This window comes from Stegostoma tigrinum, chromosome 19 (genome assembly GCF_030684315.1).
Source record: "Stegostoma tigrinum isolate sSteTig4 chromosome 19, sSteTig4.hap1, whole genome shotgun sequence".
Classification (NCBI taxonomy): Eukaryota; Metazoa; Chordata; class Chondrichthyes; order Orectolobiformes; family Stegostomatidae; genus Stegostoma; species Stegostoma tigrinum.
This window is the reverse complement of record NC_081372.1, coordinates 49,814,265-49,826,774: the sequence shown is the minus strand read 5'-3', so window position 1 is coordinate 49,826,774 and position 12,510 is coordinate 49,814,265. Positions and strand designations below refer to the sequence as shown.

The 12,510-nt window shown below is 40.1% G+C and overlaps 1 protein-coding gene across 1 annotated transcript in view; it reads left to right on the top strand.

Moving 5' to 3' along the window:
* The window catches only part of LOC125461541 (zinc finger protein 335), a 112,116-nt gene that overhangs the window by 66,747 nt on the left and 32,859 nt on the right, over positions 1-12,510 (top strand). Inside the window, exons 27-29 of the mRNA XM_059652649.1 lie at positions 7,565-7,681; positions 8,243-8,319; positions 11,819-11,984. Of these exons, the coding sequence (XP_059508632.1) occupies positions 7,565-7,681; positions 8,243-8,319; positions 11,819-11,984 (360 nt within the window). The remainder of the gene's footprint in view (positions 1-7,564; positions 7,682-8,242; positions 8,320-11,818; positions 11,985-12,510) is intronic.

The following is a 12,510-nucleotide window of genomic DNA, read 5'->3' as shown; positions in this document are numbered from 1 at the left end:
ACCCACCCTCCTGCAAAAATTCCATCCCCTATTCCCAATTCCTCCACCTCCGCCGCATCTGCTCCCACGATAAGACATTCCACTCCCGCACATCCCAGATGTCCAAGTTCTTTAAGGACCGCAACTTTCCCCCCACGGTGATCGAGAACGCCCTTGACCGCGTCTCCCGCATTTCCCGCGACACATCCCTCACACCCCGCCCCCGCCACAACCGCCCCAAGAGGATCCCCTTCGTTCTCACACACCACCCTACCAACCTCCGGATACAACACATTATCCTCCGACACTTCCGCCATTTACAATCCGACCCCACCACCCAAGACATTTTTCCATCCCCACCCCTGTCTGCTTTCCGGAGAGACCACTCTCTCCGTGACTCCCTTGTTCGCTCCACACTGCGCTCCAACCCCACCACACCCGGCACCTTCCCCTGCAACCGCAGGAAATGCTACACTTGTCCCCACACCTCCTCCCTCACCCCCATCCCAGGCCCCAAGATGACATTCCACATTAAGCAGAGGTTCACCTGCACATCTGCCAATGTGGTATACTGCATCCACTGTACCCGGTGCGGCTTTCTCTACATTGGGGAAACCAAGCGGAGGCTTGGGGACCGTTTTGCAGAACACCTCCGCTCAGTTTGCAACAAACAACTGCACCTCCCAGTCGCAAACCATTCCCACTCCCCCTCCCATTCTCTTGATGACATGTCCATCATGGGCCTCCTGCACTGCCACAATGATGCCACCCGAAGGTTGCAGGAACAGCAACTCATATTCCGCCTGGGAACCCTGCAGCCATATGGTATCAATGTGGACTTCACCAGTTTCAAAATCTCCCCTTCCCCTACTGCATCCCTAAATCAGCCCAGTTCATCCCCTCCCCCCACTGCACCACACAACCAGCCCAGCTCTCCCCCCCCCCCCCCCCCCCCCCCCACCCACTGCATCCCAAAACCAGTCCAACCTGTCTCTGCCTCCCTAACCGGTTCTTCCTCTCACCCATCCCTTCCTCCCACCCCAAGCCGCACCCCCAGCTACCTACTAACCTCATCCCACCTCCTTGACCTGTCCGTCTTCCCTGGACTGACCTATCCCCTCCCTACCTCCCCACCTACACTCTCTCCACCGTCTTCTTTACTCTCCATCTTCGGTCCGCCTCCCCCTCTCTCCCTATTTATTCCAGTTCCCTCCCCCCATCCCCCTCTCTGATGAAGGGTCTAGGCCCGAAACGTCAGCTTTTGTGCTCCTGAGATGCTGCTTGGCCTGCTGTGTTCATCCAGCCTCACATTTTATTATCTTTAAATCTGCAGTTCCCATTATCTCTGATACCATTTTAAACTCCTGTCACACTTCAGTCAACAGTTCCCCTAATAATTGGCTGGTCTTGCTCAAAATTAGAATGACATCTCCAGGCAAATGTATTAAGAATGTGAAACTTATGGATTGTTGATTTTGTGTTGGCGTAATACAGTGTGGTTCTATTACCTGACTAGTAACCCAAAGGCTTGAATGGAGGCTGCTTGTTAAGATCCTGAAATGGGAGACTAAAATTTGAAACAGAATTCAAATTCTTAAAATATTTAAATTGGAAATTAAAAGCTGGTGCCAATAAAATGTAGCACGAAAGTCTTCAGATGAAATAAAATTGCCATTTTCCCTCCCCAGTCTAATCTGTATGTGACTCCAGTCCTACACGTACACCAACACAGTTAATTCTTAACTGTACCCTGGTGTTGCTTTGCCAGCCCCCTAATCTTATCAAATCATTATAAAGAATGATAAACAGATTGCAGTAGCTCAAGATGATGATCAAGCTGCCAAACTTAAACCCTGCAAAGATGAACAATCAAACTGGAAATTTTTTTTGTCCTAAACATGATATAACTTGAGGAAATTTGATTGTATAACACTAGGGTGAAATCATACAGTTTTGCCCAATGTGTGGGTGTTTGTATGCAGAGCAGTTTCAGACGATGAGTTAAAAGTATTGTACAGGTGTGTACCTTGATATCTTGGCTTCTTTTCTTATCTAATATGGGAGTAAGTGTAATATTTCGGGTGTACTTCTGAAAGCTAAGGAAGATAAAGAAGAAACTTTATTCTGACTGATACCAATCAAGATTTGACAAAATGTGGTTTAGTTGTGAATTCTGAGCTGCATTCTAATCATCAGTGGTTTACAATTTTGAATATCACATTTTGATTTTTCAGATTTCATTTTAACTATTGTCGTAAACAAAATGTGACATGCGACTGATTTCCTGGACTTTTCTGTACTTAAATAGGACAGCTGCAAACTAGATGTAAAACAAAAAAGACACTACTTAATTTTTTTTAAACAGTTGTTGCATTTTAAAAAGTTAATAACATTTTACTTCCTAAATTTGAGCTGTAGGATCCCTGCTAGACGCAAAACAATTGCCCTGCTATCTGGATAATTGTAGATTACTATAGAACGACATAGCTCACATAGAAGCCATGTCTCCTATCATGCCTGTTGAAAGGCTGTCATCTTGATAGTCAAATGACTGCATAGTAATTAGGCTTTGGGAGTAAATAATCCAGTGCACAACTAAAACAGTGTGTTCTTTGTATATCAAGATAAAAGAATATTTATTTCCTGAAAGAACTTAACCAAAATGTCATTAATTGGCATCTTTATTTGCTTATCCTTAGAATCCAACTATCCAAATACTTTCTGCACTCATTGAACAACCTTTGGCTTTGACTTTCAGACTTTATTTAAATCTGTCTCCACACTTATTTATAAAGAATTACCACCTTTTGCCAAAGCTGCTCAAAAGATTGGTTTAGTACATAGAACCAAAGAAATGGGAGCAACAGTATACCATTAGAATGCTCCTCCATTAAATAATAATCTCTCTGAATGTCACTGCCTACAGTCTTCCCACTTGCTTTCATTAGAAGAATCTTTTAACAAATAAAGATCTTACTAATCTTATCTTTGAACATATTAAAGAATTGAGCATTAGCATTTTTCTGGGCTGGAAAATTTCAAGGATTCACAGGTGTCTGAAGGTTCCCCATTGCCTTATCCTAAAAAGCTAACATCAAACTGATTTTGTGGTGCGAGCTCCAGACTCTTCAGCTGGGAGAAACATCCTTTCAGTAATTATATGTTAAGCCTGTGGAATGTTCTGTATTTTAACGTGAGAGCCCTTGCTTTCTCTAAACTCAGTAGTAAACAGGCCCATTCCGAATCTCAGGAATCAACCTAGTCTGCCTCAACCTCTTCCAAAGTACAGTGTATCCACCACCTTCAAGTTAACTCACCAAGTCTGTTTGCAGGTCTGGTCTTATCAAAGCTCTGCATGTTACCTGTATAACATCTTATCCTTGCTTTTGCAATCCCTTTTGTAATAAAGGCTAATCTACCGTTTGCCTTTCTAATTACTCATTCTACCCTGTATGCTAACATCATATCTCTCGTTCAAGGGTACCCAAATCTGTCTGAACGTTGTTTTACTAGGTCTGTCATCTTTTTTGAAAGTCAGAAGTCGCATGACACCAGATTAGAGCCCATCAGGTTTATTTGAAATTGCCAGTTTTCAGAGCATTGCTCTTTCTTCAGGTATTTGGAGCACCTGCCAAAGGAACAGCGTTCTGAAAGCTCACGATTTCAAATAAATCTCTTGGACTATAACCTGGTGTCGTATGACTTCTAACTTTGTCCACCCCAGTCCAACACCAGCACCTCCAACTTTTTACGAAAAAATTCTTACTCTTCTATTGTTCCAACCAAGCTAGATAATTTTACACATGCTCCAACTGCTAACTTGTTGCTCATTCATTTTCCCAATCCATGTGCTGCTTCATTTTCCTCACAGCTCTATCCCTCATAGCTTTGGATCATCAACAAAATTGAAAGTGTCTAAAATTTGAGTTATTGATTGTAAATAGTACACTTTCTGCATATGTAACCAGCCTAATCAAAGGTTGACTACATCTGTGGCTGAAGTTCTCATTAGTGAAAATAGCAGCTATATCAAAGAGCTTGCAGCTTCATCCATTCTTTTACCTGTTTGCTTCCTTGATTTGAAAAAAAAATGCTTGGTGATCCCAGGAAATCTGATTCTGTAATGGGAAATACTTTGCCTCAACGTTAAATACAAGGGAAAATAGCGTCAGGTATGCATCGACTGGCAGTAGCAACCTTGAGAGTTGAGCAAATTGTGACCAGTTGCCCCAAAGAAATGACAGTAGTGATTCCTGTGTACTATGCTGTCCAATTGCCCATTTAGTCACATGTTCTAATCTGTCCTCGTGGATCAGTGCCAAATTCCTGAGAGATGATTTGGAGGATCTCAGAAATGTAAGATATGATGTATGCCTAGCCACTGTTGTTTTGTTTGTAGTTTGAAGATTTTTTTTAACACATCGCAAGCTTACTGCTAAAACGGTTAATTGTTGAAAGTGCTTATGTATTTTTGAGAACTCTGGACTTGTGCTGTGATTCAGCACATGGGTGTATCCACTTTCTGAACCTTGCGGTTTTGAGAAATGCACTTTGCACTGCTGCTTCTTGATTTTTACCACCCAGTCACCCTGCTCTGAAAGAATACATGAGGAAACCATTTTTTCTTTCCCCTCTAGCTTTTTTAAAAAAAGGAGTACTTCAGTGTAGAAACAGGCCATTCAAACCATCAAATCTGCATTTTCTTTCTCCAAGTACATCATCACCTTTATCTGATTCTCCTGTCTTGCTTACTGTACTATTTAATATTTCTTATTTAGTATACTTTTTGGGGAGAGTTAACATTTAAAGAATGTAGAATTACCTTGTATTCTTCTTATAAACATCTTTTAAACTGTGTCCTTGTTAGCATGTTACCAGTCAGTGACGACAGTCTTTCAGAATTCATGTTATCTCAAGCTTAAATGCCTTTGAGAAGCTCGAGGTGAGACTCGGTTACAGCTGAGGGTGGGAAATAACTTCTAGCTTTTTCCGTAAGTGTAACCACTCTTTCTTCCCCCCCCCCCCCCCCCCCCCCGCCCCCACAAAGCCATAACAACCTATTGAATTTGTATTGTTCTATATCCTTCCTAAAACAGGAAGGTTACAAAAGCTACACATATATGTTTCCAATTGTGATCTAATGCTTCCAGATTCAAAAATTGCATTCAACATCTCCTCTCTCTTTTTTTGTTGTCTGACCTACAGTGGATTAGACTTTTACTATTTAAGATGTGCTATCCTTCCAAAATGTATGATGTCATACTTTTGCTTCAATTTCTATTTCCTGCCCATTTTTTTGCTTCTTTTAAAAAAAAATGATTTCTTTGTCCTTGTCACAATTTACCATGCTCTCAATTTAGTACTAAGACTAAATTCGTATATTGGGTCATACTTGTACCTTCTGCGAGTTAATTCACAGAGACATTGGTAAAGGCTGAAATATCTGTTGTTCACATGATCTAAGAGTAAAGATACACTGGGTTCAGTGTCATTGAGGATTTAAATGCCTTCAGCTCTGGCTGCAGATCAAATCTAATTGGGCTGCTAATTTAGGTGGTCTTGATCTCCTCGAGTGAATGCAAGTCCACAACACAATCTACCTCATGTCTGCACAAATGAACACTCTGATTCTAATCATAGCCAGATTGGGAAATGGGTGTTAATTATATGGTGCGGTGTGTTTTAATGAACCAGCATTGGCTGAGAATAGAACAAACTTACAAATTCCCAGAAATAAGCATGCCTTATTTCAATAAAGAATTTCATCTCAAATAAACTTAAACCCTTATCTTGTTATAGGAATTACCAAAGTGAAAATGCCGCTAATTCTGAAACTGTTCGCACATGCACTGTGTGACGGAGCGAAGCCCTCGGGTTATTGGCTGCAACCTTGTTATAGGCCGTAATACAGCAAGATAGTCCTCAGAGTTGCTCTGATTTCTGTTTGTTATATTAGCAAGAGTTAAATGGAATATTTTTGACCATTCTTATCAGTAATCTTATTGGAAAGTTAAGAAAGAATGTTTGTTTTCCAATGGAAAAAAAGCAATAGACTTGAAACAAATTGTAGCGGCTGGTTCAACATTGTGCTACCAGAACACTGGCTGATTAGTCCACTGCATTCATTCTTTTCTCCTCCTTTAGTTAAGCTGGGGGATGATGATGTTGTGGTGAAATCATTGGACTAGAAATCTAGAGGCCCGGACTAATACCTTGATGACATAGATCAGATCCCACCATGGTAGTTGCGAGAATTTAAACTCCAATAAAACGGGCCTTGTGTTGCAGTGGTAGTGCAAACGAGCAGGTCTGGGTTTGAGTTCCACCTGCCGAAGGGGTATTTCGTAACCTGTCTGAGCTGGTTGATTTAAAATAACAGCAATAAATTTCTGAAGGGATGATTGCACAAGATAGCACGCAAGGAAATAGTTCTTGAATTGGACAAAAGGAAAAAGTTCAAATTTAAATAAACAAGTGAGTTTTTTACACAATAATTAAAACATGGAATGGGTTACTGAATAAAGTGTAAATCCTGAGAGCACTGTTTTTAACTGTAGGATTCAGTAGGTGTTATTACAGTGGAGGCAATCAGATCTCTCTTTTTGGGCAGCTAAACTAAAAATAGACTGGAAAGGCTGGGACTTCTTTCACTAGAGCATAGGTTGAGGATTGACCTGAAAGAGGTTTATAAAATCATGAGGCACAGATGAGGTGAATGACAAAGGCCTTTTCCCTAAGGGGGAGTTCAATAGTAGGGGACATATTTTTATTTTAATAAGGACATGAGGGGCAACATTTGATACACAGTGGTTTGTGTGTGGGATGAACTGACAGTGGTGGATGCAGATACAGTTAGAACATTTAAAAAGATGTTTGGATAAGTTCACAAACAGGAAAGGTTTAGAATTAGGGCCAAGTGCAGGCAGGTGGGATTAGTTTAGTTTAGGAGCAGGGTCAGTGTGGACTAGTTGGACCGAAGGGTTCCATACTGTATGACTGACTAAAATGGCTGAGTGCCTTTCTCGTGCATATAACAGCTATTTATTTTGCATTTTTGCTTTTATTTCATAAAGCGCTTTTGTTCCTGCTGTCTACAGATCAAATCTGGAGACTGCAATATGATCCATCTAGAAAATGCTGTTAGATTCTGTTATTTTCATAGGTTTTACTGAGTAATTAACTAACATTTTGGGTTTTTAAGCCCTAAATTCCTATAGAATAATAATCAATCACCAATATTGTACGTGTATATCCATTTGTGGTAACACAAGCAGCTTTACCTGCCTTTTTAAGAAATTAACAAAATCAGAGCATTGCTGGCAGTAAGGACCGGCTCCATTAGCATTTCTAAAGAAAGAAGATTTGTTCATCTTTGTCTGTACAAGTTGTGCCTTAAAACAAGCTAACCTCTTTAATAAATTTACAGATACTGACTGATTCAACGCATTCGTCCAGCACTTCCATGATGGATTTGCAGGCATTTTAATTTTTTTTATGATAGGGATAGTAAAATCAATTGTTAACAAACTCTCATGGTCTTTCTCATTATATTAGCTTGAATGCCTGTCTTGATTATTCCCCGCAGGTGCCCAAGGTGAACTCCTACCCCTGTCCTGTGTGCTATCGAGTCTATCCCATGCAGAAAAGGCTAACTCAGCACTTAAAGACACACAGTGCTGAAAAGCCTCACATGTGTGATAAGGTTAGAATATTTCTTACTCTTATGGGTTACTGCACGTGCAGAACTTTAACTTCTCAAAAGATAAAATTTTTGATATATTCTTAAACTTTCTTCCACGTACAATATCTAGAATCGTTATACCACCTAATGTACAAAGGGCAGTACTGATATATCTTGTACCTTTGACATGGTAACCTGATTTTTGGTTGACAATTCATTTAAAGCTTTGCATTTTATTATTGGGAAGGAGTAGGCTATTCAATCTATTTACCTATTCCACCATTCAGTGACAATGCAATTGATCTATATCTTGTTTTCCATCTAGTTCTCTAACTCTGGTTTCTGTTGATTAAAAATATTCAATCTGTTTTAATTACCTGTCTATTGAGATGCGGAGAGCATTCCTTCTCTTTGAATTATGGCTTTCTAACGTCACTTGTGTTCAGGCCATATTGAGAGTAGCACATCCTTGTTCTGCATCCCCATCCACCAGGGGAAATGCAACTTTTCTGTATCAAGGGAATGTAAATATATTTCATGCAACCAGTTTTCACAATTTACCCTCTCTCTTTCTTTTTCTAGTGTGGGAAGTCATTTAAGAAGAGGTACACATTCAAAATGCATCTACTAACCCACATTCAGGCTCTTGGAAACAGCAGGTAGGCCTGATTTCTACAGTTGCATTGTAACAGGTACTTCATGGTGCATTTGAGGAAATGGCTTATGTTCAGGAGCAGATTCTGACATGGCTTGAGCTGTTGTGTTGTGATGTAATGTTTTAATCTCCAACCATATTTTGTGTAGTTCTCAATTATATTTGCATGTCTAGGTTGAGAGTTTTCATGTGATACAAAGCCACTGGTGTGTAGTACAGCAGAGAATCATCCAGGACTTGCCTGATATACAAAAATGAGATTTACATGTTTGTTGGATTAGAGATGGGAGCTATGCATGTTTGTTTTTTTTCTGCCCTGCCCTAGGGTGGTAAAACTAGTTGGAGCATAGTCTCCATGCTGTATCAGTGGTCCTAGTCTGATCCTTTTCTGCTCTGTGAGTGGCCTTTGAATTTGGTCAGTTCCTCCTGCAGCCCACAAGCAACCAATGCTGCCTTGAAGTTTCCTCTCCACTTGAAGAAATTGAGAGGCAAGCACTGGTTGTGCAAAAAAAAAACACAAGAATATATGAGGGAAAGCAAACTAAATGAGCAAAGGGAGATGGTAAAAGTAGAGAAGAGCATAAGGAATTATAGCAGTACGTAGCATGGAAGTTTAGAGAGTTGTTGGAATGTTGACTTTGCCACTAAAGTCTAGAAGCTTGAGAAAGTGAGTGCAAATGTGAAAAGCATTGGGTGCTAAACATTAAAGCCAGAATTGTAAAGAAATTCCTGAGTTAAAAAATAAATAGGATATATCATTAGTGAGCAGGAGGTGGCAGAAGAAATGAGGTTAAAGAAATTTTGAACGTCTTGAGAAGATAATGCCAGTGTGAGTTAGTTAGTATTTCTGCCAGTAGATGGAGTTACTGCACTGCCTAAATTTTGTTCACCAGGCTCCTGTGTCATTGTTTTTGCTCCTTGAATATATACTTCATATGTTGGAAATCACTGTGGTTTACTGTTTACAAAGTTATTGTTTAAGCAAATGTGTAGTCTTTGCTTAAACTTCGTTTGGATGCTCAACTCGCTGAGCTGAAATCTTATCCCTCCTTTGTTCATTTTTTTTCTTGTTGAGCAAGAGGTGTTGTGAGGTGGGAATGAACTGTAGAACCTAGCAGGGCCTGGGTTTGGAAATCCTCCAAAACATCACAGCAGGATCATGCTTTTGTTTTATTTCGTGTTTTCTGGCCTGCTGGTCAAATTAGCTGCCTGGCCAATGAGAAGGAAAAGATACCATGGAATGAGTTGGAGAAATGTTACATTTACAGGTGGAGGCTCTTCAGCCCGTCGTACTTGCAGTTGGAAGTCACACCTGAGTGCACTTGGGAATGGCCCCGGCAGTTGTGAAGCGGATGCGGAAGGTAGAAATAGCCATAGAACAGGGAAAGAGAAGATGATGAGATTCCAGGGAAAGCAATCTCGTAGGGGTGAGGGAGATTTGAAGCCTTCTTGCGTGGCCAGTGGGGAGCAGCCCTGTTTGTGATCTGCAAAAAGTGATGGAAAAAATGCTTCCCTTATGATTTGACCAGCTTTCTCCTTTCTTTCACTTCCTGTACTAGTGCAGAAACAGTAAAGGTGGTGACTAGACCTGAGTGAAAATTGGGAAAGACGTAGGGTAGTGCTCCTGCCGCTGCCCTAATAGTGTATCTCACTCCAACCACCAAAGAGATCCACTAGACCTTCCTCCTGCATCAGAGAGGCATTATTTTCTTTTTGCCTCACTGGTGCCCATGTAGTGCTGAATTGGAGACAGTTTTTTGCTCTGTGAACTCACCCGCTAAAAGTTCGATTGAGGCTTCCCCCTGTTGGTTCCTTACAGATTGAAGCGTTGATGCTGTTTCTTGGCACCATTGTCTGAGACTGTTGTTGAAATTCGTCTGTTGGAAAGCACGGCAATGTTTAATTTAAGTACTCAATAACCTCCAGCACTTTGTTATTTTGCAGAAGAATTAAGTTTATGGGAGTCAGAAACTGCACATTGAAATAGTGGAAATTTATAGCATGTGTGGAGGGCCTTCAGTGCATTGTGTCCTTTCCAACTTTAAAAAAAACTATTGAACCTGTTCCCACTCTTGGCTCTCTGTCTATTGCTCTATAGGTTAGAACACTTCCAAGTGTATGATTAAATATGTTTTAAATGCAGTGATAGTTTCTACCCCTGCCACGCCTTTTCAGATAGACTGAAGAGCTGTAGACTCTTAGAACTTAACTGATTATTTCTCCCCATCTCTTTCTCCCCCCCCCCCCCTTCTATAAATGTGTTCTTCCACTTCCCTCTAATCCTGCAATCATTTGTTTTAAACCTGTGACTCTTGATTTTACACCTTTCTGCATGGGAAATAGGCCCTTCCTAGGTATTTCTCTTTTTGTTTTATTTTGTAATTTTATACATCAATTAAATCTTCCCTCAATAAACAATCCTATGATATTAAATATTACATTGCAATTGAGATCTTCAATTTATGGAAATCTCGTGCTTCCTTTAAATATGCTGACCAAAACTGTACGAGTTACTCTATTGCAGTCTTGTACTTGATTACAGTTTTCGAATAACTACTCTAGTATTCAATGCATCAGGTAATGAAGCACAGTATCCTTTATGCTGCCTGAAGCACATTTTTCACTGAGCTGATTTTTCTGGATTTGCCAGCAGCCCAGTCCTTCATTTTGTTTGTACCATTTATTGCACATTTTCTTGCCTAGTTTGAGCTTCTCAAGTCCATTATCTTGTACTTCTCCAGTTTGGATTCCAGTTACCATTTTCCTGGCTACCTGACTAGTCCACGAATGTCATCTTGCATTCCAGACTAGAGCTTTCTCCCTCCTTATCAACCACATAAACATTTACTCTATCTTTTACACACTTCCAAATCATGCCCCCTGCATTTCAAGTCTGAATCATTGAAACATATTCAACAGAGTTTGCCTTTCAGAAGTTTTTCTTTTCCCCCAACTACCTGGAACGATGCAGCTCGTGTAATACTTAAGATACTTGATATCATCCAGGACAAAGCAGCCTAATTGATTGATACCTGGCGTTCCATTGCATTGCCTTCATCATCTAAGAACATTGACAGTGGTGTATACCATCCTAATTAACTGAATTCACTTGCCAAAATCCCTTGACAGCACCATCCAAGTTCAGACCTGTACCACCTAGAATGACAAAGGCAGCAGATGCATGGGAACATCAAAATATGCAAGTTTGCATGCCAGGGAAACTATTTGCCATTCCTTCACTATCACTGGGTCTGAATTATGGAGCTTCTTTCCAAAGAACATTGTGGGCATCCTTACACTTCAGTACACTTTGCAGTTCAATATGTCAACTCACCACTGCCTTCTCCAGGTAATTCATGACAGGCAATAAATGTTGACCCTGCTAGCAGTTCCTGCGCTTTGAAAGTAATCTTTAAAAAAAAATTCAGCCCAGTAGGTGTACTCTGGTTAGACAATGACCAGTGCTTTCCTGGATCTAACCTTTGCTTTGCTTTGCTTTTCAGATTTAAATGTGAATTCTGTGACTATGTCTGTGAAAACAAGAAGCTTCTCCTTAACCACCAGCTGTCGCATACCACAGATAAACCATTTAAATGTGATTTTTGCAAGTACTCCACTATCAAAGAAGACTTTCTCGTTTCTCACGTTGCTATTAAACACACAGGTGAGGTGAGAGAGGATTTCTTGGTTGGCTTTTAAATATTTGTTGCATTCAATCACAGAATCCCATTGAAGGGCTTTAAATGTTTGGTGTAATTATAAATATTGCCATAGGTTGATTAAATACCATCTCCCTTTTATCATGCAGGGATAGTACATTGCTCTACAAGAGTTGTGTATATTTAATTTCGTCATCCTCAGGCTTCTGCAGAATAAAATATAACATCTCTCATTGCAACACACCAGAAAATGTAAACCATTCTGTGCTTTGAAGGGAACTATTTCTGCACAGACTAAGTACTTTATGTGAAAATGTATATATCTGATAAGACAAGTCTCTATGTATTTTATATAATTCATACAGGAAAGAGCTAATTGCCTGAACAATATCCTATTTGGTGGTATCTGAATGATGATATTGTAATACTGTGCCCCACTGCTTAGTTTGTTTTTGCTTTGGTAAATTTATCAAATTTTATGTTCTTTGCCCAAACTATTAATAAGACAAATTGCCACTGAATTGAAAAAAGCTTTC